Source organism: Pecten maximus, chromosome 8, assembly GCF_902652985.1.
Source record: "Pecten maximus chromosome 8, xPecMax1.1, whole genome shotgun sequence".
Taxonomy (NCBI): Eukaryota; Metazoa; Mollusca; class Bivalvia; order Pectinida; family Pectinidae; genus Pecten; species Pecten maximus.
The window spans coordinates 43,310,974-43,337,861 of NC_047022.1; the positions used below are offsets into that span (position 1 = coordinate 43,310,974).

The 26,888-nt window shown below is 38.4% G+C and overlaps 1 protein-coding gene across 1 annotated transcript in view; it reads left to right on the top strand.

The window, feature by feature from the left end:
• Nucleotides 1-21,456, top strand: part of LOC117333586 (thioredoxin reductase 2, mitochondrial-like) — a 30,931-nt gene extending 9,475 nt beyond the window's left edge. Inside the window, exons 12-17 of the mRNA XM_033892940.1 lie at nucleotides 1,564-1,706; nucleotides 2,419-2,514; nucleotides 3,441-3,533; nucleotides 10,744-10,815; nucleotides 11,525-11,622; nucleotides 19,736-21,456. Of these exons, the coding sequence (XP_033748831.1) occupies nucleotides 1,564-1,706; nucleotides 2,419-2,514; nucleotides 3,441-3,533; nucleotides 10,744-10,815; nucleotides 11,525-11,622; nucleotides 19,736-19,859 (626 nt within the window). The 3' untranslated portion in view covers nucleotides 19,860-21,456. The remainder of the gene's footprint in view (nucleotides 1-1,563; nucleotides 1,707-2,418; nucleotides 2,515-3,440; nucleotides 3,534-10,743; nucleotides 10,816-11,524; nucleotides 11,623-19,735) is intronic.
• The last annotated feature ends 5,432 nt before the right edge of the window (nucleotides 21,457-26,888 follow it).

Here is a 26,888-nt window from a genome sequence, read left to right on the forward strand (position 1 = left end):
ACACATTGGGTTGATATAGGGTTTTAATACGGCATTATAAGGGGACACATTGGGGTGATATAAGGGTTTAATACGGCATTATAAGGGGACACATTGGGGTGATATAGGGTTTAATACGGCATTATAAGGGGACACATTGGGGTGATATAGGGTTTAATACGGCATTATAAGGGGACACATTGGGGTGATATAGGGTTTAATACGGCATTATAAGGGGACACATTGGGGTGATATAGGGTTTAATACGGCATTATAAGGGGGCACATTGAGGTGATATAGGGTTTAATACGGCATTATAAGGGGACACATTGGGGTGATATATGGTTTAATACGGCATTATAAGGGGACACATTGGGGTGATATAGGGTTTAATACAACATTATAAGGGGACACATTGGGGTGATATAGGGTTTAATACAACATTATAAGGGGACACATTGGGGTGATATAGGGTTTAATACGGCATTATAAGGGGACACATTGGGGTGATATAGGGTTTAATACGGCATTATAAGGGGGCACATTGAGGTGATATAGGGTTTAATACGGCATTATAAGGGGACACATTGGGGTGATATATGGTTTAATACGGCATTATAAGGGGACACATTGGGGTAATATAAGGTTTAATATGGCATTATAAGGGGAGACATTGGGGTGATATAGGGTTTAATACGGCATTATAAGGGGACACATTGGGGTGATATAAGGTTTAATACGGCATTATAAGGGGACCCATTGGGGTGATATAGGGTTTAATAGGGCATTATAAGGGGACACATTGGGGTGATTTAGGGTTTAATACGGCATTATAAGGGGACACATTGGGTTGATATAGGGTTTTATACGGCATTATAAGGGGACACATTGGGGTGATATAAGGTTTAATACGGCATTATAAGGGGACACATTGGGGTGATATAGGGTTTAATACGGCATTATAAGGGGACACATTGGGGTGATATAGGGTTTAATACGGCATTATAAGGGGACACATTGGGGTGATATAGGGTTTAATACAACATTATAAGGGGACACATTGGGGTGATATAGGGTTTAATACAACATTATAAGGGGACACATTGGGGTGATATAGGGTTTAATACGGCATTATAAGGGGACACATTGGGGTGATATAGGGTTTAATACGGCATTATAAGGGGGCACATTGAGGTGATATAGGGTTTAATACGGCATTATAAGGGGACACATTGGGGTGATATATGGTTTAATACGGCATTATAAGGGGACACATTGGGGTGATATAAGGTTTAATATGGCATTATAAGGGGAGACATTGGGGTGATATAGGGTTTAATACGGCATTATAAGGGGACACATTGGGGTGATATAAGGTTTAATACGGCATTATAAGGGGACACATTGGGGATAGGGATGTATAAGGTTAGTTATAGTACAATAGGTTATTTGGTTGATATCAAATTAATATTGCAGACAGATTTGGGAGATATTTGATTAAATACGGTATTGGGAGATTTAATTTAAACATTGTGATAAAGAGACTTAATAGACAGACTAGACTCTTCTCACCTTCTATTACAGGACGATACTCGGTAACAGGGAAGCTAAATCTACAGCAGATTGGTGTTGTTACGGATGATGTTGGCAAGGTCGTCGGGGGTCATGGTGGTGACCTTGAAAGGAGCTCTGTACCTCATATATTTGCTATCGGAGATGTTTTACATGTAAATAAATTTCTCTTGCATAATACGCACAATGTTTGCTTGTAAAACAAGACTGGGTATATATAATGTATTAGTATTGGCCTGAACAGAGGGGGCTATATTTAAACAGAGGCATTTTACCTGTAATCATACCTGACTAGAGATACCGGATACCTGTTTGTGTCAGCCCTGTACTGAATGCACTAACACAGCACTTTCACGCTTCAGTGCACAACATATTTATGTGTTTATCTTCAAATCCTATTATAAGGTAGTGCCAAGCATGAAAAAGAAACTAGTGAGTTACAAAACATAAAAGTAACATGTTCCTGTTTCTTTATAGAAGATAGAAAAGGGTTTTAAATCTTCAGAGCTTTTATAGAATGTAAAGAGACTTCGTTTATAGCTACATAAAGTCAATCAATGTCAAAATAAGGACAGGACCTGTTTTTTCTGTAAACGTTTGCTAAATTTGTTTTTAAGTTGGCTATAAGATATTATACCTCTGAGTTAGCTTTTATTGACAGAAGTAAAACATGGAATGTTAAAATTTTATCATTTATTGTATCAAAGCATCAGAAAGTTTTCAAATACAGTGTTTTTAACGTCAATTATATCAGAAATGTTTACCAATAAGGTAACAAATATAAGATATCAAATAAGAATTTGACAGATATTCATGAATGATGAAGTTTGACAATTATTGATGACTATGGACTTTGGTGTGTTACAGGGAAGACCTGAACTAACCCCAGTAGCTATTAAAGCAGGCAAGCTCTTGGCACATCGTCTATTTGGTGGAGCCCAAGCACAGATGGATTATGATAAGGTATTAATTATATAGGTACTCTTATTGAGTTGGCAGAAAAAATAATAAACATTTTGTCCCTTTAAATAACCAAAGAATTTTACGTCACCTGAGCGATGCTCAAGTGACCTATTCTAATCGTCTTTTGTCTGTTGTCGTCCGTCGTACATCGTGCATCGTCAATCATCCTTCATCCGTCTGTAAACAATTTACATTTTCGACTTCTCCAAAACCGCTGAACCAAATTCAATTAAATTCAGCAGGAAGCTTCTATGGCTAAATGTCAACCAAAATTGTGAATTATATGGTCCCCACCCCCAAGGGGTCTGATGGGCGGGGCCAAAAAGTGTCAAATTTACTAAAACTTCAAAAATCTTCTTCTCTACTCTCAGATATGGTGGAATCAAAGACTCTTAATAGATGAAAGGGTCTCAAGATTCTTTTACCAAATTGTGAATTTAATAACCCTTTGGTGTCATGTTTGCCACTGGGGAGGGGGTAAACTTTACTATAGTTTATATAGGGAAATCACATTTTTGACTTTTCTTTGTTGGATTTGTATTGGAATTCATTCTAATTTGGTTAATATTATCAGTATGGGATGACAGTTTGATGATATGCACATGTTGGCCCTGACTGAACCCCTCAGCTGATTGGCAGGGCCAAAAAGGGTCAATTGAATTTAATTAAATACTTCAAATTTCAGGTGAAGGGTCAGGCCCATGGGCCTCTTTGTTGTTCTCTTCTAGTAATAATACTTTGAAATTGAAACAGAAAATTTAAATATAAAAACAATAAAGTCAGCAAAGAACCTAGGCCACAAAAGTGAAAATGGAATGAAGTAGATATCCAATCTAGCAGCACCAGACACAAAAGCTGATAACAGAAGATTAGATCATTTTCTGGATATATAGCAAAAACTATGGACATACTGTTACTGTTTGTAGGTGGCTACCACAGTTTTTACCCCACTGGAGTATGGTGTCGTGGGTTTATCTGAGGAGGAGGCATTAGCTACATATGGAGAGAGTGACATAGAGGTAGGTATACAGCTACATATGAAGTAACATAGAGGTAGGTATACAGCTACATATGGAGAGAGTGACATAGAGGTAGGTATACAGCTACATATGGAGAGAGTAACATAGAGGTAGGTATACAGCTACATATGGAGAGAGTAACATAGAGGTAGGTATACAGCTACATATGGAGAGAGTAACATAGAGGTAGGTATACAGCTACATATGGAGAGTAACATAGAGGTAGGTATACAGCTACATATGGAGAGAGTAACATAGAGGTAGGTATACAGTTACATATGGAGAGAGTGACATAGAGGTAGGTATACAGCTACATATGGAGAGAGTGACATAGAGGTAGGTATACAGCTACATATGGAGAGAGTGACATAGAGGTAGGTATACAGCTACATATGGAGAGAGTGACATAGAGGTAGGTATACAGCTACATATAGAGAGAGTGACATAGAGGTAGGTATACAGCTACATATGGAGAGAGTAACATAGAGGTAGGTATACAGCTACATATGGAGAGAGTAACAGAGGTAGGTATACAGCTACATATGGAGTAACATAGAGGTAGGTATACAGCTACATATGGAGAGAGTGACATAGAGGTAGGTATACAGCTACATATGGAGAGTAACAGAGGTAGGTATACAGCTACATATGGAGAGAGTGACATAGAGGTAGGTATACAGCTACATATGGAGAGAGTAACATAGAGGTAGGTATACAGCTACATATGGAGAGAGTGACATAGAGGTAGGTATACAGCTACATATGGAGAGAGTAACATAGAGGTAGGTATACAGCTACATATGGAGAGAGTGACATAGAGGTAGGTATACAGCTACATATGGAGAGAGTGACACAGAGGTAGGTATACAGCTACATATGGAGAGAGTGACATAGAGGTAGGTATACAGCTACATATGGAGTAACATAGAGGTAGGTATACAGCTACATATGGAGTAACATAGAGGTAGGTATACAGCTACATATGGAGAGAGTGACATAGAGGTAGGTATACAGCTACATATGAAGAGAGTAACATAGAGGTAGGTATACAGCTACATATGGAGAGAGTGACAGAGGTAGGTATACAGCTACATATGGAGAGAGTAACATAGAGGTAGGTATACAGCTACATATGGAGTAACATAGAGGTAGGTATACAGCTACATATGGAGAGAGTGACATAGAGGTAGGTATACAGCTACATATGGAGAGAGTAACATAGAGGTAGGTATACAGCGACATATGCAGTAACATAGAGGTAGGAATACTGCTATATGGAGAGAGTGACATAGAGGTAGGTATACAGCGACATATGGAGAGAGTAACAGAGGTAGGTATACAGCTACATATGGAAAGAGTGACATAGAGGTAGGTATACAGCTACATATGGAGAGAGTAACATAGAGGTAGGTATACAGCTACATATGGAGTAACATAGAGGTAGGTATACAGCTACATATGGAGAGAGTGACATAGAGGTAGGTATACAGCTACATATGAAGAGAGTAACATAGAGGTAGGTATACAGCTACATATGGAGAGAGTGACAGAGGTAGGTATACAGCTACATATGGAGAGAGTAACATAGAGGTAGGTATACAGCTACATATGGAGTAACATAGAGGTAGGTATACAGCTACATATGGAGAGAGTGACATAGAGGTAGGTATACAGCTACATATGGAGAGAGTAACATAGAGGTAGGTATACAGCGACATATGCAGTAACATAGAGGTAGGAATACTGCTATATGGAGAGAGTGACATAGAGGTAGGTATACAGCGACATATGGAGAGAGTAACAGAGGTAGGTATACAGCTACATATGGAAAGAGTGACATAGAGGTAGGTATACAGCTACATATGGAGAGAGTAACATAGAGGTAGGTATACAGCTACATATGGAGTAACATAGAGGTAGGTATACAGCTACATATGGAGAGAGTGACATAGAGGTAGGTATACAGCTACATATGAAGAGAGTAACATAGAGGTAGGTATACAGCTACATATGGAGAGTAACATAGAGGTAGGTATACAGCTACATATGGAGAGAGTGACAGAGGTAGGTATACAGCTACATATGGAGAGAGTGACATAGAGGTAGGTATACAGCTACATATGGAGAGAGTAACATAGAGGTAGGTATACAGCTACATATGGAGAGAGTAACATAGAGGTAGGTATACAGCTACATATGGAGTAACATAGAGGTAGGTATACAGCTACATATGGAGAGAGTGACATAGAGGTAGGTATACAGCTACATATGGAGAGAGTGACAGAGGTAGGTATACAGCTACATATGGAGAGAGTGACATAGAGGTAGGTATACAGCTACATATGGAGAGAGTAACATAGAGGTAGGTATACAGCTACACATGGAGAGAGTAACATAGAGGTAGGTATACAGCTACATATGGAGTAACATAGAGGTAGGTATACAGCTACATATGAAGTAACATAGAGGTAGGTATACAGCTACATATGGAGAGAGTGACATAGAGGTAGGTATACAGCTACATATGGAGAGAGTAACATAGAGGTAGGTATACAGCTACATATGGAGAGAGTGACATAGAGGTAGGTATACAGCTACATATGGAGAGTAACATAGAGGTAGGTATACAGCTACATATGGAGAGAGTAACATAGAGGTAGGTATACAGCTACATATGGAGTAACATAGAGGTAGGTATACAGCTACATATGGAGAGAGTGACATAGAGGTAGGTGTACAGCTACAAATGGAGAGAGTGACATAGAGGTAGGTATACAGCTACATATGGAGAGAGTGACATAGAGGTAGGTATACAGCTACATATGGAGTAAAATAGAGGTAGGTATACAGCTACATATGGAGAGAGTGACATAGAGGTAGGTATACAGCTACATATGAAGTAACATAGAGGTAGGTATACAGCTACATATGGAGTAACATAGAGGTAGGTATACAGCTACATATGGAGAGAGTGACATAGAGGTAGGTATACAGCTACATATGGAGAGAGTGACAGAGGTAGGTATACAGCTACATATGGAGAGAGTGACATAGAGGTAGGTATACAGCTACATATGGAGAGAGTAACATAGAGGTAGGTATACAGCTACATATGGAGTAACATAGAGGTAGGTATACAGCTACATATGGAGAGAGTGACATAGAGGTAGGTATACAGCTACATATGAAGTAACATAGAGGTAGGAATACTGCTATATGGAGAGAGTGACATAGAGGTAGGTATACAGCGACATATGGAGAGAGTAACAGAGGTAGGTATACAGCTACATATGGAGAGAGTGACATAGAGGTAGGTATACAGCTACATATGGAGAGAGTAACATAGAGGTAGGTATACAGCTACATATGGAGAGAGTAACATAGAGGTAGGTATACAGCTACATATGGAGTAACATAGAGGTAGGTATACAGCTACATATGGAGAGAGTGACATAGAGGTAGGTATACCGCTACATATGGAGAGAGTAACATAGAGGTAGGTATACAGCTACATATGGAGAGTAACATAGAGGTAGGTATACAGCTACATATGGAGAGAGTGACAGAGGTAGGTATACAGCTACATATGGAGAGGGTGACATAGAGGTAGGTATACAGCTACATATGGAGAGAGTAACATAGAGGTAGGTATACAGCTACATATGGAGTAACATAGAGGTAGGTATACAGCTACATATGGAGAGAGTGACATAGAGGTAGGTATACAGCTACATATGGAGAGAGTGACATAGAGGTAGGTGTACAGCTACAAATGGAGAGAGTGACATAGAGGTAGGTATACAGCTACATATGGAGTAACATAGAGGTAGGTATACAGCTACATATGGAGAGAGTGACATAGAGGTAGGTATACAGCTACATATGAAGTAACATAGAGGTAGGTATACAGCTACATATGGAGAGAGTAACATAGAGGTAGGTATACAGCTACATATGGAGTAACATAGAGGTAGGTATACAGCTACATATGGAGAGAGTGACAGAGGTAGGTATACAGCTACATATGGAGAGAGTGACATAGAGGTAGGTATACAGCTACATATGGAGAGAGTAACATAGAGGTAGGTATACAGCTACATATGGAGAGAGTAACATAGAGGTAGGTATACAGCTACATATGGAGTAACATAGAGGTAGGTATACAGCTACATATGAAGTAACATAGAGGTAGGTATACAGCTACATATGGAGAGAGTGACATAGAGGTAGGTATACAGCTACATATGGAGAGTAACATAGAGGTAGGTATACAGCTACATATGGAGAGAGTAACATAGAGGTAGGTATACAGCTACATATGGAGAGAGTAACATAGAGGTAGGTATACAGCTACATATGGAGTAACATAGAGGTAGGTATACAGCTACATATGGAGAGAGTGACATAGAGGTAGGTATACAGCTACATATGGAGAGAGTGACAGAGGTAGGTATACAGCTACATATGGAGAGAGTGACATAGAGGTAGGTATACAGCTACATATGGAGAGAGTAACATAGAGGTAGGTATACAGCTACATATGGAGTAACATAGAGGTAGGTATACAGCTACATATGAAGTAACATAGAGGTAGGTATACAGCTACATATGGAGAGAGTGACATAGAGGTAGGTATACAGCTACATATGGAGAGAGTAACATAGAGGTAGGTATACAGCTACATATGGAGAGAGTGACATAGAGGTAGGTATACAGCTACATATGGAGAGTAACATAGAGGTAGGTATACAGCTACATATGGAGATAGTAACATAGAGGTAGGTATACAGCTACATATGGAGAGAGTAACATAGAGGTAGGTATACAGCTACATATGGAGTAACATAGAGGTAGGTATACAGCTACTTATGGAGAGAGTGACATAGAGGTAGGTATACAGCTACAAATGGAGAGAGTGACATAGAGGTAGGTATACAGCTACATATGGAGAGAGTGACATAGAGGTAGGTATACAGCTACATATGGAGAGAGTAACATAGAGGTAGGTATACAGCTACATATGGAGAGAGTAACATAGAGGTAGGTATACAGCTACATATGGAGAGAGTGACATAGAGGTAGGTATACAGCTACATATGGAGTAAAATAGAGGTAGGTATACAGCTACATATGGAGAGAGTGACATAGAGGTAGGTATACAGCTACATATGAAGTAACATAGAGGTAGGTATACAGCTACATATGGAGTAACATAGAGGTAGGTATACAGCTACATATGGAGAGAGTGACATAGAGGTAGGTATACAGCTACATATGGAGAGAGTGACAGAGGTAGGTATACAGCTACATATGGAGAGAGTGACATAGAGGTAGGTATACAGCTACATATGGAGAGAGTAACATAGAGGTAGGTATACAGCTACATATGGAGTAACATAGAGGTAGGTATACAGCTACATATGGAGAGAGTGACATAGAGGTAGGTATACAGCTACATATGAAGTAACATAGAGGTAGGAATACTGCTATATGGAGAGAGTGACATAGAGGTAGGTATACAGCGACATATGGAGAGAGTAACAGAGGTAGGTATACAGCTACATATGGAGAGAGTGACATAGAGGTAGGTATACAGCTACATATGGAGAGAGTAACATAGAGGTAGGTATACAGCTACATATGGAGAGAGTAACATAGAGGTAGGTATACAGCTACATATGGAGTAACATAGAGGTAGGTATACAGCTACATATGGAGAGAGTGACATAGAGGTAGGTATACAGCTACATATGGAGAGAGTAACATAGAGGTAGGTATACAGCTACATATGGAGAGTAACATAGAGGTAGGTATACAGCTACATATGGAGAGAGTGACAGAGGTAGGTATACAGCTACATATGGAGAGAGTGACATAGAGGTAGGTATACAGCTACATATGGAGAGAGTAACATAGAGGTAGGTATACAGCTACATATGGAGTAACATAGAGGTAGGTATACAGCTACATATGGAGAGAGTGACATAGAGGTAGGTATACAGCTACATATGGAGAGAGTGACATAGAGGTAGGTGTACAGCTACAAATGGAGAGAGTGACATAGAGGTAGGTATACAGCTACATATGGAGTAACATAGAGGTAGGTATACAGCTACATATGGAGAGAGTGACATAGAGGTAGGTATACAGCTACATATGAAGTAACATAGAGGTAGGTATACAGCTACATATGGAGAGAGTAACATAGAGGTAGGTATACAGCTACATATGGAGTAACATAGAGGTAGGTATACAGCTACATATGGAGAGAGTGACAGAGGTAGGTATACAGCTACATATGGAGAGAGTGACATAGAGGTAGGTATACAGCTACATATGGAGAGAGTAACATAGAGGTAGGTATACAGCTACATATGGAGAGAGTAACATAGAGGTAGGTATACAGCTACATATGGAGTAACATAGAGGTAGGTATACAGCTACATATGAAGTAACATAGAGGTAGGTATACAGCTACATATGGAGAGAGTGACATAGAGGTAGGTATACAGCTACATATGGAGAGAGTAACATAGAGGTAGGTATACAGCTACATATGGAGAGAGTGACATAGAGGTAGGTATACAGCTACATATGGAGAGTAACATAGAGGTAGGTATACAGCTACATATGGAGATAGTAACATAGAGGTAGGTATACAGCTACATATGAAGTAACATAGAGGTAGGTATACAGCTACATATGGAGAGAGTGACATAGAGGTAGGTATACAGCTACATATGAAGTAACATAGAGGTAGGTATACAGCTACATATGGAGAGAGTGACATAGAGGTAGGTATACAGCTACATATGGAGAGAGTGACATAGAGGTAGGTATACAGCTACATATGAAGTAACATAGAGGTAGGTATACAGCTACATATGGAGAGAGTAACATAGAGGTAGGTATACAGCTACATATGGAGTAACATAGAGGTATGTATACAGCTACATATGGAAAGAGTGACATAGAGGTAGGTATACAACTACATATGAAGTAACATAGAGGTAGGTATACTGCTACATATGAAGTAACATAGAGGTAGGTATACAGCTATATGGAGAGAGTGACAATGACATATAATGACAATGAGTTTTGTGTTTCTACTGTAGGTATACCATGCTTATTACGTACCTTTGAGTATTGTGTTTCTACTGTAGGTATACCATGTTTATTACATACCTTTATAGTATTGTTTCTACTGTAGGTATACCATGCTTACTACGTACCTTTGGAGTTTACTTTACCTGGACGAGATGCCACCCAATGTTATATCAAGGTAAGTTTGATTATGTGAAATAATGAACACGTGTACCTATGTGTTTTTTTTATTGTTTTGATATTTTGATAATATGTAGATTTTCCGGGTTTTAATGTGTTTTTTATAAACAATCGATATCGTTATTTTAAGTTAAGTGGTGTTGCAATCTATATCCATATAGCTCATTTCTGTTCTTTTTTGTACTATATTTGTATTGCCTGTATCTTGCATACCTGTGGATTTTGGGATTTTCAATTAATTTAAAGAATGAAGGTTTTCATAATCGTATATCTTTCTCACTGTGACCCATCATGTTATACAGAGACATTTAGGTAGTTTGACAACATTCGTCTTTCCTACTGATAATGTGCTGATTAGAAACATAAAATATGAGAATCTTTGGCTATTATGCTTGATATTGTAATTCAGGGCATCCAGTTGACCCTTTACATTTAGCAAATCACCATTTCTCAGAAATATGAAGGGGTCAAAACATTATGTCAAACATAGACATGCTCCTTCAAAGTGAAGAGTCAAATCTGATTTTTGAGAGTCAAAAACTTACTCTCAAGGGTCTACTGGATGCCAAGTAATTTGACCCCAGTGAAAGAGAAAAATCGGTAAATATGAAGTATGATAATTCATCTGCCCTTCTGCAATATAATATTAAGAATGATTTACTTTTGATAATTAGAAGTAAGCATCATTTGTTTACATGTTTATTAAGGTTATATGTCAGAAGGGAGAGGATGGGAGTGTCCTAGGCATTCATCTTACCGGACCAAACGCTGGAGAAATCATTCAAGGCTTCTCCGTGGCAATGGGGTATGTATGATTCAGAAATTACTTTGGTCTCAATTTTTGTTGTATGTTATTTTGTATTTAGAATTACAAAAAGTTCTCAGTTTTTATTCGTATCTATGGAAATATATATCTTGTCTCAAAAGGACCTATCCATAATGGTTGTTGATATATCTTTTTTGTTATTATGATAGTATACTAGCAGAAAAAAGAAACACAAGTTATAATTTTACTTGACTCTTTAATGATGTGTTCATGATGTGTGATGTGTTCATGATGTGAGTTTCTCGATTATTTCATCATCACTGAATACATTTTCATGATTTTTGTTGTCTCGTCATAGACAGTGCTTGCATGAATACCGTTAAAACAAGGGTACCATACGCCGTTTCCTGATCCAAATCAGTAGCATGTGTGCCCACCTCTGGCATCAGTCACTGCTCTTACTATCCTTCACATTTACCCCATCAAGGTGTTTATTGCCCTTTGAGGGACATTATAAGGGCCTGCATGAGTTGAGCGACGTTATATGGGACATTCTTTTAAACTCTCCTGTCTAGCTCGTCCCACAAATACTCCATTGGGGACATATCTGGACTGTCTGGTGGCCAATGAAGAACTAGGACATTGTTTTGAGCCAGAAAGTCGCGACAAATCCTAGCAACATGGGGCCTCGCATTGTCCTGCTGCAACATAAGGTTATGTTGATGAATAAGTGGAACAATTGTGATTTCAAGACCTGTTCCTGATATCTCACAGCTGTAAGCTTACCATCGATAACCACGAGAGGTGCTTTTACGCCTTGAGATATCCTGCCCATACCGTAAGACCCACCCCGAATCTGTCACTTTCCGTTCCGCCTCAGTATATTGCTCACTACAACATTCTCCATATTACCTATAAAGAGTATAGCGAGACTCGTCAGTGAACAACACGTACCTCCAATGGGCCAAATGGAATTGATCAGGTGCATGTGCAAGCAGCCACGTTGGCATTCTCACTGCATAAATGACGGACCAACATTTGGATGTCGTGGCCGTAAATGAAACTACTACACCCAATTCCTCGCTGTTCATGTTGTCCTGACTGACTGTGTGCTGACAACTTGACGTGCTGCTCCATCGTCGTCTGATATCGGCTACAGAGATGCAAGAGACGTATGCCTCTATCTTGACATCACGACGTAATGCGCAGGTATTCGCTCCTGGAATGGTCACCAAATCTCCCTAAGGCCCTGAGAGGCCGGACTAAGTGGGATATTGCTCTCTCATGTACACCATATTGATGGGCTACATGATGTTTGGAATGCCGCGTCATTAACAGAGCAATGGCCTTACCCCTTTTCTCAATCAGGGCATTTCACTTCGTACGATCGCTTCGAAAAGAAACTGATTTGTAATGTTTGGTGTGAAATGCTTTACCGCCACATATCGTGCAAGAGTACCCTGGATGTACGCTTTCTTGAAAAGTCTGCTGAAAGCATGCAACGTTGAGTGGGGTCACGGTCGACTGTTTTTTAACTGATGAATATTTTCACAGTGCACGGAGGAACGGGCCGTGGTGGCCAAGTGGTTAAGGTGTCCCGACATTTTATCACTAGCCCTCCAGCTCTGGCTTTCAAGTTCGAAAGCCACATGGGGCAGTTGCCTGGTACTGACAATAGGCCAGTGGTGTTTTCCGGGTTCTCCGGTTTTTCTCCACCTCCAAAACCTGACACGTCTTAAAATGACCCTGGCTGTAAACCAAAGTGCACAGAGGTAGCTCAGTGTGAAATCTTATCGAATTTAGACAATGTGTCTACAAGTTATATAAGGAAAACCAAACTTGTGTTTCTTTTTTCCACTAGTATATGATTATAAGCGCCATCATTCCAGACTGCCTTCATATTAACTTATATGCTCAGCAGCATATTGTTTTTAATGAATTTGGTGATAGATACTTTTTCAATACTGATACTCTGAGGGGTTGAAATACGTTAGCTTCAGTCAATGCCCTAGCTGTCCACAGTTCCTGTTAATGAAATAAATACTTCCTGCTAATGAAATAAATACCTCCTGCTTATGAAATAAATACCTCCTGCTTATGAAATATTATATATACATAACAGATGATTCGTTACTGCTTAAACATGTATGGCAAAGCATTTCTATACGGGACGCATCAGGCTTTGATAATCTATGTTACTGATCAAAGTTGTAAACAATTACTTGTGAATAAGTCTTTTGTTATGATCCAAACAATGTACAAAAATAAAGAATTTAAGGTCAGTAATGATTGATGATATTCTTCAGATTTATTTCATGACTGGTGTTGCGGGGGTTTTAAAAACGCTAAGTCGTCTTGGTCACAAAATGATGTCTTCAGACAAAGGCTATCAAAACGCTAAGTTGTATTTGTCACAGAGTGACATTTCTAACGGGTTCCGGGGTGTCATGACATCTTTTCACTTGCTTTCATGCTTCCTAGTCTTAGTTCCCGGTCTCCAAGGTTACGGTTCTTAATTGTGTCTTCAGGTTTACAGCTGCTCTTATATCTTCGATATTTACGGCCATAGTTATCATCTCTCCAATGTTATGGCTGTGGTTAGGTCCCCAGGGTCGCAATAGTTGTAAACTTATAACTTCTTAACTTTTCAGATGAAAATGTCCGCTATTACTAGATATTACCATGGTGTGTAGTCAGTTTAGAGTTGTGTTATATAATCCACACCATGGTGTGTAGTCAGTTTAGAGTTGTGTTGTATAATCCACACCGTGGTATGTAGTCAGTTTAGAGTTTTGTTATATAATCCACACCGTGGAGTGTAGTCAGTTTATAGTTGTGTTATATAATCCACACTGTGGAGTGTAGTCAGTTTAGTGTTGTGTTATATAATCCACACGGTGGTGTGTAGTCAGTTTAGAGTTGTGTTATATAATCCACATCGTGGTGTGTAGTCTGTTTAAGTTGTGTTATATAATCCACACCGTGGTGTGTGGTCAGTTTAGAGTTGTGTTATATAATCCACACCGTGGTGTGTAGTCAGTTTAGTGTTGTGTTATATAATCCACACCGTGGTGTGTGGTCAGTTTAGAGTTGTGTTATATAATCCACACCGTGGAGTGTAGTCAGTTTAGAGTTGTGTTATATAATCCACACCGCGGTGTGTAGTCAGTTTAGAGTTGTGTTATATAATCCACACCGTGGTGTAGTCAGTTTAGTGTTGTGTTATATAATCCACACCGTGGTGTGTGGTCAGTTTAGAGTTGTGTTATATAATCCACACCGTGGAGTGTAGTCAGTTTAGAGTTGTGTTATATAATCCACACCGCGGTGTGTAGTCAGTTTAGAGTTGTGTTATATAATCCACACTGTGGTGTGTAGTCAGTTTAGAGTTGTGTTATATAATCCACACCGTGGTGTAGTCAGTTTAGTGTTGTGTTATATAATCCACACCGTGGAGTGTAGTCAGTTTAGAGTTGTGTTATATAATCCACACCGTGGTGTGTAGTCAGTTTAGAGTTGTGTTATATAATCCACACTGTGGTGTGTAGTCAGTTTAGAGTTGTGTTATATAATCCACACCGTGGAGTGTAGTCAGTTTAGAGTTGTGTTATATAATCCACACTGTGGTGTGTAGTCAGTTTAGTGTTGTGTTATATAATCCACACCGTGGTGTGTAGTCAGTTTAGTGTTGTGTTATATAATCCACACCGTGGTGTGTAGTCAGTTTAGAGTTGTGTTATATAATCCACACCGTGGTGTGTAGTCAGTTTATAGTTGTGTTATATAATCCACACCGTGGTGTGTAGTCAGTTTAGTGTTGTTATATAATCCACACCGTGGTGTGTAGTCAGTTTAGTGTTGTGTTATATAATCCACACCGTGGTGTGTTGTCAGTTTAGTGTTGTTATATAATCCACACCGTGGTGTGTAGTCAGTTTAGAGTTGTGTTACATAATCCACACTGTGGTGTGTAGTCAGTTTAGTGTTGTTATATAATCCACACCGTGGTGTGTAGTCAGTTTAGAGTTGTGTTATATAATCCACACCGTGGTGTGTAGTCAGTTTAGAGTTGTGTTATATAATCCACACCGTGGTGTGTAGTCAGTTTAGTGTTGTGTTATATAATCCACACCGTGGTGTGTAGTCAGTTTAGTGTTATGTTATATAATCCACACCGTGGTGTGTAGTCAGTTTATAGTTGTTATATAATCCACACCGTGGTGTGTAGTCAGTTTAGTGTTGTGTTATATAATCCACACCGTGGTGTGTAGTCAGTTTAGTGTTGTGTTATATAATCCACACCGTGGTGTGTAGTCAGTTTAGTGTTGTGTTATATAATCCACACCGTGGTGTGTAGTCAGTTTAGAGTTGTGTTATATAATCCACACCGTGGTGTGTAGTCAGTTTAGAGTTGTGTTATATAATCCACACCGTGGTGTGTAGTCAGTTTAGTGTTGTGTTATATAATCCACACCGTGGTGTGTAGTCAGTTTAGAGTTGTGTTATATAATCCACACCGTGGTGTGTAGTCAGTTTAGTGTTGTGTTATATAATCCACACCGTGGAGTGTAGTCAGTTTAGTGTTGTGTTATATAATCCACACCGTGGTGTGTAGTCAGTTTAGAGTTGTGTTATATAATCCACACCGTGGTGTGTAGTCAGTTTAGAGTTGTGTTATATAATCCACACCGTGGTGTGTAGTCAGTTTAGTGTTGTTATATAATCCACACCGTGGTGTGTAGTCAGTTTAGTGTTGTGTTATATAATCCACACCGTGGAGTGTAGTCAGTTTATAGTTGTGTTATATAATCCACACCGTGGAGTGTAGTCAGTTTAGAGTTGTGTTATATAATCCACACCGTGGTGTGTAGTCAGTTTAGTGTTGTGTTATATAATCCACACCGTGGTGTGTAGTCAGTTTAGTGTTGTGTTATATAATCCACACCGTGGTGTGTAGTCAGTTTAGAGTTGTGTTATATAATCCACACCGTGGTGTGTAGTCAGTTTAGAGTTGTGTTATATAATCCACACCGTGGTGTGTAGTCAGTTTAGTGTTGTTATATAATCCACACCGTGGTGTGTAGTCAGTTTAGTGTTGTGTTATATAATCCACACCATGGTGTGTAGTCAGTTTATAGTTGTGTTATATAATCCACACCGTGGTGTGTAGTCAGTTTAGAGTTGTGTTATATAATCCACACCGTGGTGTGTAGTCAGTTTAGTGTTGTGTTATATAATCCACATCGTGGTGTGTAGTCAGTTTAGAGTTGTGTTATATAATCCACACCGTGGTGTGTAGTCAGTTTAGAGTTGTGTTATTAGCTCACCTGTTCCGAAGGACCAAGGTGAGCTTATGCCATACCGTGGCGTCCGTCGTCCGTCCGTCAACAATTGACTTATTTGACTTCTTCTTCATAACCGCTGATCAGAATTTGAACAAATTTGGTCAGAAGCATCCCTATGGGTAGGGGACTCAAAATTGTACAAATAATGGAGCTGACCCCCTGGGGGCCTCTGGGGTGGGGCCAAAAGGGGTCAATTTGACTATATTGATATAAACGACTTCTTCTCTGAAACCAAGCAATGGCTATCGCTCATATTTGCCAGGTAGCATCACTATGGGGTGGGGATTCAAAATTGTACAAATGAAGGGGCTGACCCCCCAGGGGCCTGAGGGGCGGGGCCAAATGTGGTAAATCTGGCTATATTGATATAAACGACTTCTTCTCTGAAACCAAGCAATGGCTATCACTCGTATTTGCCTGGTAGCATCATTATGGGGTGGGGATTCAAAATTGTACAAATGATGGGGCAGACCCCCCAGGGGCCTGAGGGGCGGGGCCGAATGTGGTCAATTTGGCTATATTGATATAAACGACTTCTCTGAAACCAAGCAGTGGATATCGCTCATATTTGCCTGGTAACATCACTATCGGGTGGTGATTCAAAATTGTACAAATGATGGGGCTGACCCCCAAGGGGCCTAAGGGGCGGGGCCGAATGTGGTCAATTTGGCTATATTGATATAAACGACTTCTTCTCTGAAACCAAGCAATGGCTATCGCTCATATTTGCCTGGTAGCATCACTATCGGGTGGTGATTCAAAATTGTACAAATGATGGGGCTGACCCCCAAGGGGGCAGAGGTCAGGGTCAAAAGGGGTCAATTGGTTTAAACAAGTTCTTCTCTGAAACTAAGCAATGGATATCACTCACATTTGTTTGGTAGCATCCCTCTGAGGTCGCAGATTAATGCACTTTTTTGAATTTTCAGTATTGAAATAAAACCCATGTACATGTACCCATATAAAATGCTTATGATATATATTGACATAGCAATACCAGCGACAAATATACGTCAGCATCATTCTTGTTTTATATCTCATGAAACCAGGTGAGCGATACAGGCGCTCTGGGCCTCTTGTATAATCCACACCGTGGTGTAGTCAGTTTAGAGTTGTGTTATATAATCCACACCGTGGTGTGTAGTCAGTTTAGAGTTGTGTTGTTTATTCCACGCTGAGAATTATCTTGTATTGTCAATCAGTGATTACCAATCATTATGGATACAGTTATTACCGGTAGTCTGTTATTTACACTGTCTGCTGTTTATGGTTTTCGACTTTTCGGTTGTTTTTATCTGTTATTTACTTTGATTTTCGGCTGTTTACATCTGTTTATTTTGGTTTTCGGTTGTTTTGATCTGTTTACTTTGGTTTTCTGTTGTTTAGATGTGTTGTTTACTTTGGATTTATGTTGTTTACTTTAGTTTTCGGTTGTTTTGATCTGTTGTTTACATTCTGTTCTGTTGAAATCATACTAGCTGATTTTACTCTGACGAGACGTAGACAGGCCTACAAGTGGTACTAGACAGATAAAAACGTCGCGATAATTAATGTTCTCAAACCGTGGTCACTCTTACACGGATTTAAATTGATATAACTTTGGAAAAACGATGTTTACAGTGACATGGACGTTTGAAGTATTGTTTATTTTATCTTGCCTAGATAAAGTTACAGATATATTTGTTGGAATCGAGTCATAAAACTATTGAATTAAGAGACTAAATGTCGTTTGCCTCCGAGAGTGTAAACAAAATGTCAAGATAATTTGTGAGAAATCGTTACAATGTGTAAACTGGAGGATACCATGATTAACACTCAGGACACCAATGTCGTAGTATGTTGATACATTGCCTGCTGATCTCGATAATCAGATCAACGGATATCTCCGTGAAGCCCATGGAGAAAACATCAAATATATTATATACATCAACTTGAAAGCTTCCCAACAGCTTGTTCAATATCCTCATTGAATTCAGTAAGACCCATTGTTACACACTTTTCCACATCGAGTGTCCCTTTCCTTCGGACATGATCTCACCTTTGATTTGTTGTTGTACTGTACATATAAATACCGGATATCATATTGATGTTTGCTTATCGTTGATAACACAGGTGGAGGAATGTGGTAGCTGCCCTTCTACTTCCGCTCAATCAATAGTTGTGTGAAAATCTACAGCACGCGCACTTAATTTGTGTTTTAACGTCTGAATCATTAATTGTTAAGGACTTGGTATTGACCAAATAAATATGTAACATCTATTCCAATATTTTCTTATCATCTCTATCAATTTAGCTATTATTTTGCATGCAAGCAGCATTTCATTTCCTTTCCATCAGTTTTACTATCATTTTACATGCATGCAGCGTTTTGTTCTCTTCTGTTTATAAATTCACTATCGTGCTATCTGTCCTTAAAACGCCAGGTGTAACTTTGAATATTACTTGACAAAATAAACTGATATTTTGAAGCCATCAGCTGATTCAGTTGGCTCCTCAAAGGTCATTACTCCTGAATACATTTTTGGATTCATCTCTTGGGCTTTCCGTTGTTCTACCGTCGTAACGAGGGTAAATTGGTGGGTAAAACTATTTCAAACGTTATACTACAAAGAATATCGAATTTAATGAAACATATAGCATTTAAAATAGGTAAGATGAAAAAGTGAATGTTTCCTTACTTTTACAGATAATACTATGCTACTTTTATTTTAACTTTTGATGAATGTGATATTTTGACGTGGAGTGTATCATAACACGTCAGACATTTACCGTAGTCGATTTACAGAGATGATCTGCTTGTCCAACAGATGTGGGGTCACCTGGCGACAGTTGTCTAGCTCTATAGGAATACACCCTACTACGGCCGAGGAGTTGGTCAAGCTTCACATCACAAAGAGTTCCGGTGAAGACCCTGCCGTAACGGGATGCTGAGGTTAATTATACCTGTGATTGTCTCCTAGGGTATATTAATATAGACTATATATAATAAACAGGTGTGTGTATGTGTGAGGGTGTGTGTGCCTTGATTGTTGTTGATGTGCAATATTAATTATTACCAACCTTGAATACATAAACCGCAAAGACACCAACTACATCTGTTAAAGTGACAAGATTAAAAACGGCATCGACGAATCAGTATCATTTTTCTTGCCATAGTTTTTGTTATGCATGGCAATGGCAGACAAAAGCTGAACGGGGTGAAATGAGCCTTTCTACTTTCATATTTATTTTTTTTAAAGCTGTATGTGATATTAATGATTTATCGATGAATATACAAATGAATCTTTATTTAGACTTTAGTTGGCACATATACTGGTACTAGTAAAAGTGATAATCAGTTATTGTTGTGAAGAAGAACATATGTATGTTTCATTATACAGTACACTTAAAAATAGGGCATCGCGTGTGTTTTATTTAGACATGTTTATGTAATCCATTGAACTTGCTCATATCATTTTGATACTCGATTGTGCTCGAGATTATTATTACAGCCCCTGTCATAACACTTGTTTTATTTACAAGATGGTGATTTTAATCAGTATTATTTCATATATTTATATTATATATATAACAAAACACGAGTCTACCTGTCAACATTGTACAAGTGACATTCGGCCAGTACTAAAAAGTATCCTTAAACATCATCTGGTTTTTACAGGTGTTATTCAAAGACAGGAAATCGTAATGTATCAAACTATTCATATTATAAGTTCATTTGGCATAATTTGATTTTTTTTTTAATTTTAACTGGCAAAGACTAAATAGTAATAGTGAATTTATTGATACTGCATATCAGTTATATGTAGCGTTGTTTTATGTGCAAATTAATAGAGACCGTATTCAGGTGTAGTAAGTATTGAATAAACTATCAAATATAAGCCAGAGGTTGAAGTCTGACTGAATCCACTAGTCCTGTAGTTAACGAACAGTATCATTGATATCTAATCGAGCGTCAGTCTATAAAAAGCCTCGTGGCGTGAATACCGTAATGAGAAATAACGATACAATCGTAGCAAGGTGTAACAAGGCTCCTCGCCTCATCTTAATCTCCGGGGAAGGCGTTCTCGTCTTCATTCAATTCACGTAGAATTGACACAGATTCCCAGTCGACGTCCGAATATTTGTATTATATATATATCTTGAAACAAAATAGTACATAAAATATGGGTTTTGTGCCCGGTCTATGTGGTTTAATGTAAAGCGTTGTGAAAACGATCATGTGTTAAGGTTACAATGCACCTGCATTACATGAATTATTCGATGATTTATTTATGAGTGTAATATACATGTATGACAGCTTTTTGATAATGTTTGAGAGATATACCAGTATGTGAAAACTGTATGTATCCTTTCTGTATATGCCTTATGGGACGTCACAGGGACACGTGTTCTCGTTTGTGTGATATTCAAGCGTCACGTGACTTGTATGATGGTTTTGGTTATAAAATTGCTAACGCAGTGGACCTAACCGGATGTTGGTACCGATGACCTTGAATTAATAAATACTTATTAAATGTTGCTGATTATCTATTCTGTCTTTATTGTTTATCAAACATATTGATAAGAACGCATTTTCCTTTGTGTTCTCTTTATTATTGTCGAGAGCCACTTGTTCTTTTGTCGTCGTTGTGGATAAGAAGCCTAACTTGACATAGTTTGGCTACTACACATACATGTATTTAGTACCATCCTCATTTTTTACAATGAAGTGAATTAACGGCAATACTATCAAAGGTGTTTTTTTAATGAATTAATTGTAGTTCCAAGTTTGTAAATTAGATGGGAAAGAACTTTTTTAACTTGGAAATTACCAAACTGGCTATACCTTTCTCTATATTTCTTTTTACATTTTAGATATTTATTTTCCTGCGGTATAAAAAGGGGAAAAAACATTTCCAATATTGGTAAAATCACTAGTGGGGTATACATACGGTATCATACTGAGCTGGACAAAGAGCTCCTTAGGTATTGTGTAATCAACATGCTATCAGCCAATATATGTCTGAGTTGTGACATTCCAGTGCATACACCTGTACTTTGAGTGGTAATTGGAAGGAGAAGTTATTTGGGTTAAACAATTTTAATTACCTGAGGAACTCGAACATTACGTCAGCTGTATACTATGGCCATCGATTCGGCCTTCACCTATTTGTGATTGGCTATTAATTCTGATTATCGTAAACTTTGTCTTGCAAAAGACTGTTGTGTTTGTGTCAGACTGAGATCGATTAGTTAGAAATCTATCAGCAGATACAGCTGTTTTATCTACGAGTTTATGTTACAAATTGGCCCGAGTTCAAGCTCCCTTTTGTGATGGAGGCATTTGGAGCTTCAGAACCATGATTACAGATAACGGTACATGTATGAGCAAATCAATCAGTTCAACAAAGGCCAAAATATGTGTTGTAAAATGGCCATTTGTTCAACACAGCTGGTCGCTATGGGGAAATAACGATGAAAAGTGTTTAGAAACTTTGCTTAGTTGGTATGTATTAATGTAAAACAATGGAAATGATTTGTTAAAAGTTTTCCTAGTAGACGCTTGTAGAACGTATAACACATATTCCAAATATACCAGGTAAACCCATTGTTTCCTTAAACATGAGCAATTAAGTAACATGTCTCCTGTAGAGTTCCGAATGACGGTTTCTATTATGATTTTAGCCTATACCTGACAGTCAATTGGACTTCGTTAGTAATCAAAGCAATATTAAATCGCGTTTAGTTGGAACAGTACATGTGCTGTCATAACCAAACCTTGAATATACATTATTATGTACTTATATCTATGCATGGAAATAAATGTACACATTTCACACTCAAATTCTACAGTCTACAATTAATTTGAATGTGGGAGGCAGACGCATAATATAGTTATAAATTGCATGTAATGCTATTTAATCCGGTAGAATACATTTATTTAGAATGATCAACTATGGTAAGAATTCGTGATACACCCGGGGTAAAGAAGGATGACACTATTTCTAAAATCCGAATTTTCATGCCCTCTTACTACGCTTTTAATCGAATTGCCACGAATGTTCTTGTACGAGTTCAGATCAAAAAGGAGGTCACTGTTACCATGTACAGAATTCTGACTTTCTCGCTCTACTAACTCCATATTTATCTGATTTCTGTGACACTTCGAGCACCTTTTTACAATTTTCACCTTTTGTGCGAATTTGCTTATCAATATCACAGTGTCCAAAATGGAGCTCACCGTTACTACACATAGAATGTTTAACACCCTTACCAAGATACTTTTTTTATCTGATAAATCTAAATACGTGTTGCATTTCTGATTATGTCCTCACGCAAGGTATTGTCTTCGCTGACTTGTCCACCTTTCTTCCGGACAAGGCAACACCTTTACGCTAACCACGTAGTTGACGTTTTAATTTCTGATGTGTAACATGGACGAAACGGGGACAATATTTAGTTATTCTATGCAATATTAACATTATTTTATCCCACTTAACTGTCCTGAAATGTTTCACTTCTGCTGGTTGTTCAACAATAAAAAGATAGCTTCTATAAGTTAGCTTAGTATATTCTGAACGCAGGTATAATGGCCTCTTAATTGGGATCGTAGTCCATGTAATATTCAAACAAAAAGATGTGTTAGTGCTTTATGATGTTACATTACAAGATTGTCCAGACGGTTTTCGAAACTGATTAAATTGGGGCTTGAACTACATTTTCTAGGAAAGATTTCCAGCTGTCCACAGTTTTTGAGGGAACGAATATTTCCACATGTCCAGTCTACTTTTTGATCTATCTAGGCTGAGTAAATTTCTCCTGTTCCTTCTCTTGCTTTATTGGCAAAGGTCCGCGTGATGCTGTTGACTCATATCTTCCCTTCAAGATTTCGACAACTTCAGTCATGTCGCCCCTATTACGTCGATATAGTAACGTCGGGACTATAAGGCTTCATACGGAAGATTTTTCATTTCTGGCAGTAATTTTGTAGCTCTCAATGAGACTTTCTAGCAGACCAATGTTCCGATGTTTGTATGATTTTCATATGTTGCATATAACCCAAAATCGGTTCGAATTGAGGCCTTCTACAGTAAACAGAATGTTTGTTTTTTTCTTCTCCAAATGTGTGTATGATCCTCTGATGGCTCCGAGTATTCAGTACACTTTGTTTACGCCTGTTTGTAAATTATTTCCAAAATTTATTAATTTTATCGACAATTATTCCAAGGTCTTCTTCCTTATTTTCTTCTGATAACGTTACTGTTGTTCTCAGGCCATCAACATCCTGATACAAATGTAAATTGTGGGATTTATCCTTCTTTCCTAAATACATTGTTAGCTCACCTGGACCAAAGGTCCGGGAGCTTATGCCATGGTGCGGCGTCCGTCGTCCGTCAACATTTGCTTCAAATCGCTACTTGTCAAAAAGCTCTTATTGGATTTTGACCAAATTTGGTCAGAAACATTCTTCGCGGAAGGGGATCAGATTTTGCATAAATGGTGACTCTGACCCCCAAGGGGCCTTAGGGGCGGGGCCCAATAGGGGAAATTGAGACAATTCCTTTAAATCGCTACTAGTCATAAAGGTTTGAATGGATTTGAACCCAATTTGGTCAGGAACATCCTTTGGGGAAAGGGGACATATTTTGCATAAATGGTGACCTTCGACCCCTGAGGGGCCAAAGGGGCGGGGCCCCATAGGGGAAATAGAGGAAATTTCTTTAAATCGCTACTTGTCATAAAGTTAAGAAAGGATTTGAACCCAATTTGGTCAAAAACATCATTGGGGGAAGAGGAACAGATTTCGCATAAATGGTGTTTCTGACCCCTGAGGGGCCAAATGGGCGGGGCCCCATAGGGGAAAAAGAGGTAATTCCTTCAAATCGTTACTAGTCATAAAGTTATGAATGGATTTGAACCCAATTTAGTGAGAAACATCCTTGGGGGAAGGGGAACAAATTTTGCATAAATGGTGACTTTGACCCCTGAGGGGCCAAATGGGCGGGGCCCCATAGGGGAAAAGAGGTCATTCCTTCAAATCGCTACTAGTCATAAAGTTATGAACGGATTTGAACCCTATTTAGTGAGAAACATCCTTAGAAGAAGGGGAACAGATTTTGCATAAATGGTGACACTGACCGTCTTGGGGCCAAAGGGGCGGGGCCCCATAGGGGAAATACAGGTAATTCCTTCAAATCGCTACATGTCATAAAGTTATGAATGGATTTGAACCCAATTTGGTCAGAAACAATGTTAGGGGAAGGGTAACAGATTTTGAATAAATGGTGACTCTGACCACTGAGGGGCCAAATAGGCGGGGCCCCATAGGGGAAAAAGAGGTAATTCCTTCAAATCGCTTCCAGTCATAAAGTTATGAATGGATTTGAACCCAATTTAGTGAGAAACATCCTTGGGGGAAGGGGAACAAATTTTGCATAAATGGTGACTTTGACCCCTGAGGGGCCAAATGGGCGGGGCCCCATAGGGGAAAAAGAGGTCATTCCTTCAAATCGCTACTAGTCATAAAGTTATGAACGGATTTGAACCCAATTTAGTGAGAAACATTCTTAAAAGAAGGGGAACAGATTTTGCATAAATGGTGACACTGACCGTCTTGGGGCCAAAGGGGCGGGGCCCCATAGGGGAAATACAGGTAATTCATTCAAATTGCTACCAGTCATAAAGTTATGAATTGGTTTGAACCAAATTTGGTCAGAAACATCATTGGGGGAAGAGGAACAGATTTTGCATAAATGGTGTTTCTGACCCCTGAGGGGCCAAAGGGGCAGGGCCCATAGGGAAAATAGAGGTAATTCTTTTAAATCGCTGCTAGTAATAAAGTTATGAATGGATGTTCTAAAAACAATTCTTGAGGTCTTTCAGACCCTTAGAGAGTCTTGACTTTGTTATTTCTTTAAAGCAGTTGGGATCCCCACACCATAAACATATATAGCATTGTTTGAGATTGACAAATAAAACGAATTGAACATGAACATGAACATTATTTTGACATTTGGTCTAATCCAACCAGGTGAGCGATACAGGCCCCATGGGATGTTATATCTACTATAACAACATAGGTAGGTTATATCTATAATAACAATATAGGTAGGTTATATCTATAATAACAATATAGGTAGGTTATATCTACTATAACAATATAGGTAGGTTATATCTATAAAAACAATATAGGTAGGTTATATCTACATCTACTATAACAACATATAGGTAGGTTATATCTACATCTACTATAACAACATAGGTAGGTTATATCTACAATAACAACATAGGTAGGTTATATCTACAATAACAACATCGGTAGGTTATATCTACAATAACAACATCGGTAGGTAGGATATGGCGTGTGAAACGTTACAATATTCAATAATTTTAAATATGTGTGCAACCATATATATAAAAAATAGATGTATGCAATAATTGTAAATATATGTGCAATAAAAAAATATATGCAATAATTAAAAAAATATATATGCAATGAAATATATTTATGTGCAACATTTATATTTGTGTTAGATAATTACAAATATATATGCAGTAAAAAATATATATGCAATAAAAAATATTTATGTGCAATAAAATATATATTTGTTCGAAAACAAAAATTGTGCAATAAGATTTAGATATATGCGATAATTTGCATTGTTGGATAGCATCTGTGACATCATCTGGGGTTGCTGTAACGGCGTGTTTGATTGGATGAGGAAATCATCCTGGCGCTTCAGCATGCAGTCATAGCTGGGAGGTTGCGGCGATGAAACGAAAGTCAAAGGGGTTTGGAATGAATATTTATGAAGGTGGAAGAGAGTTGTGATTTAGTCAGAACTGATACATTGTCGTATGTCTTAAACGAAGATCAGTAGTTTCCTCATCCAATCAAAAACGCCGTTACATCAACCTCAGATGAGGTCGCAGTTGCTATCCAATAGTGCAACTTATCGCACATATATAAACATTTTATTG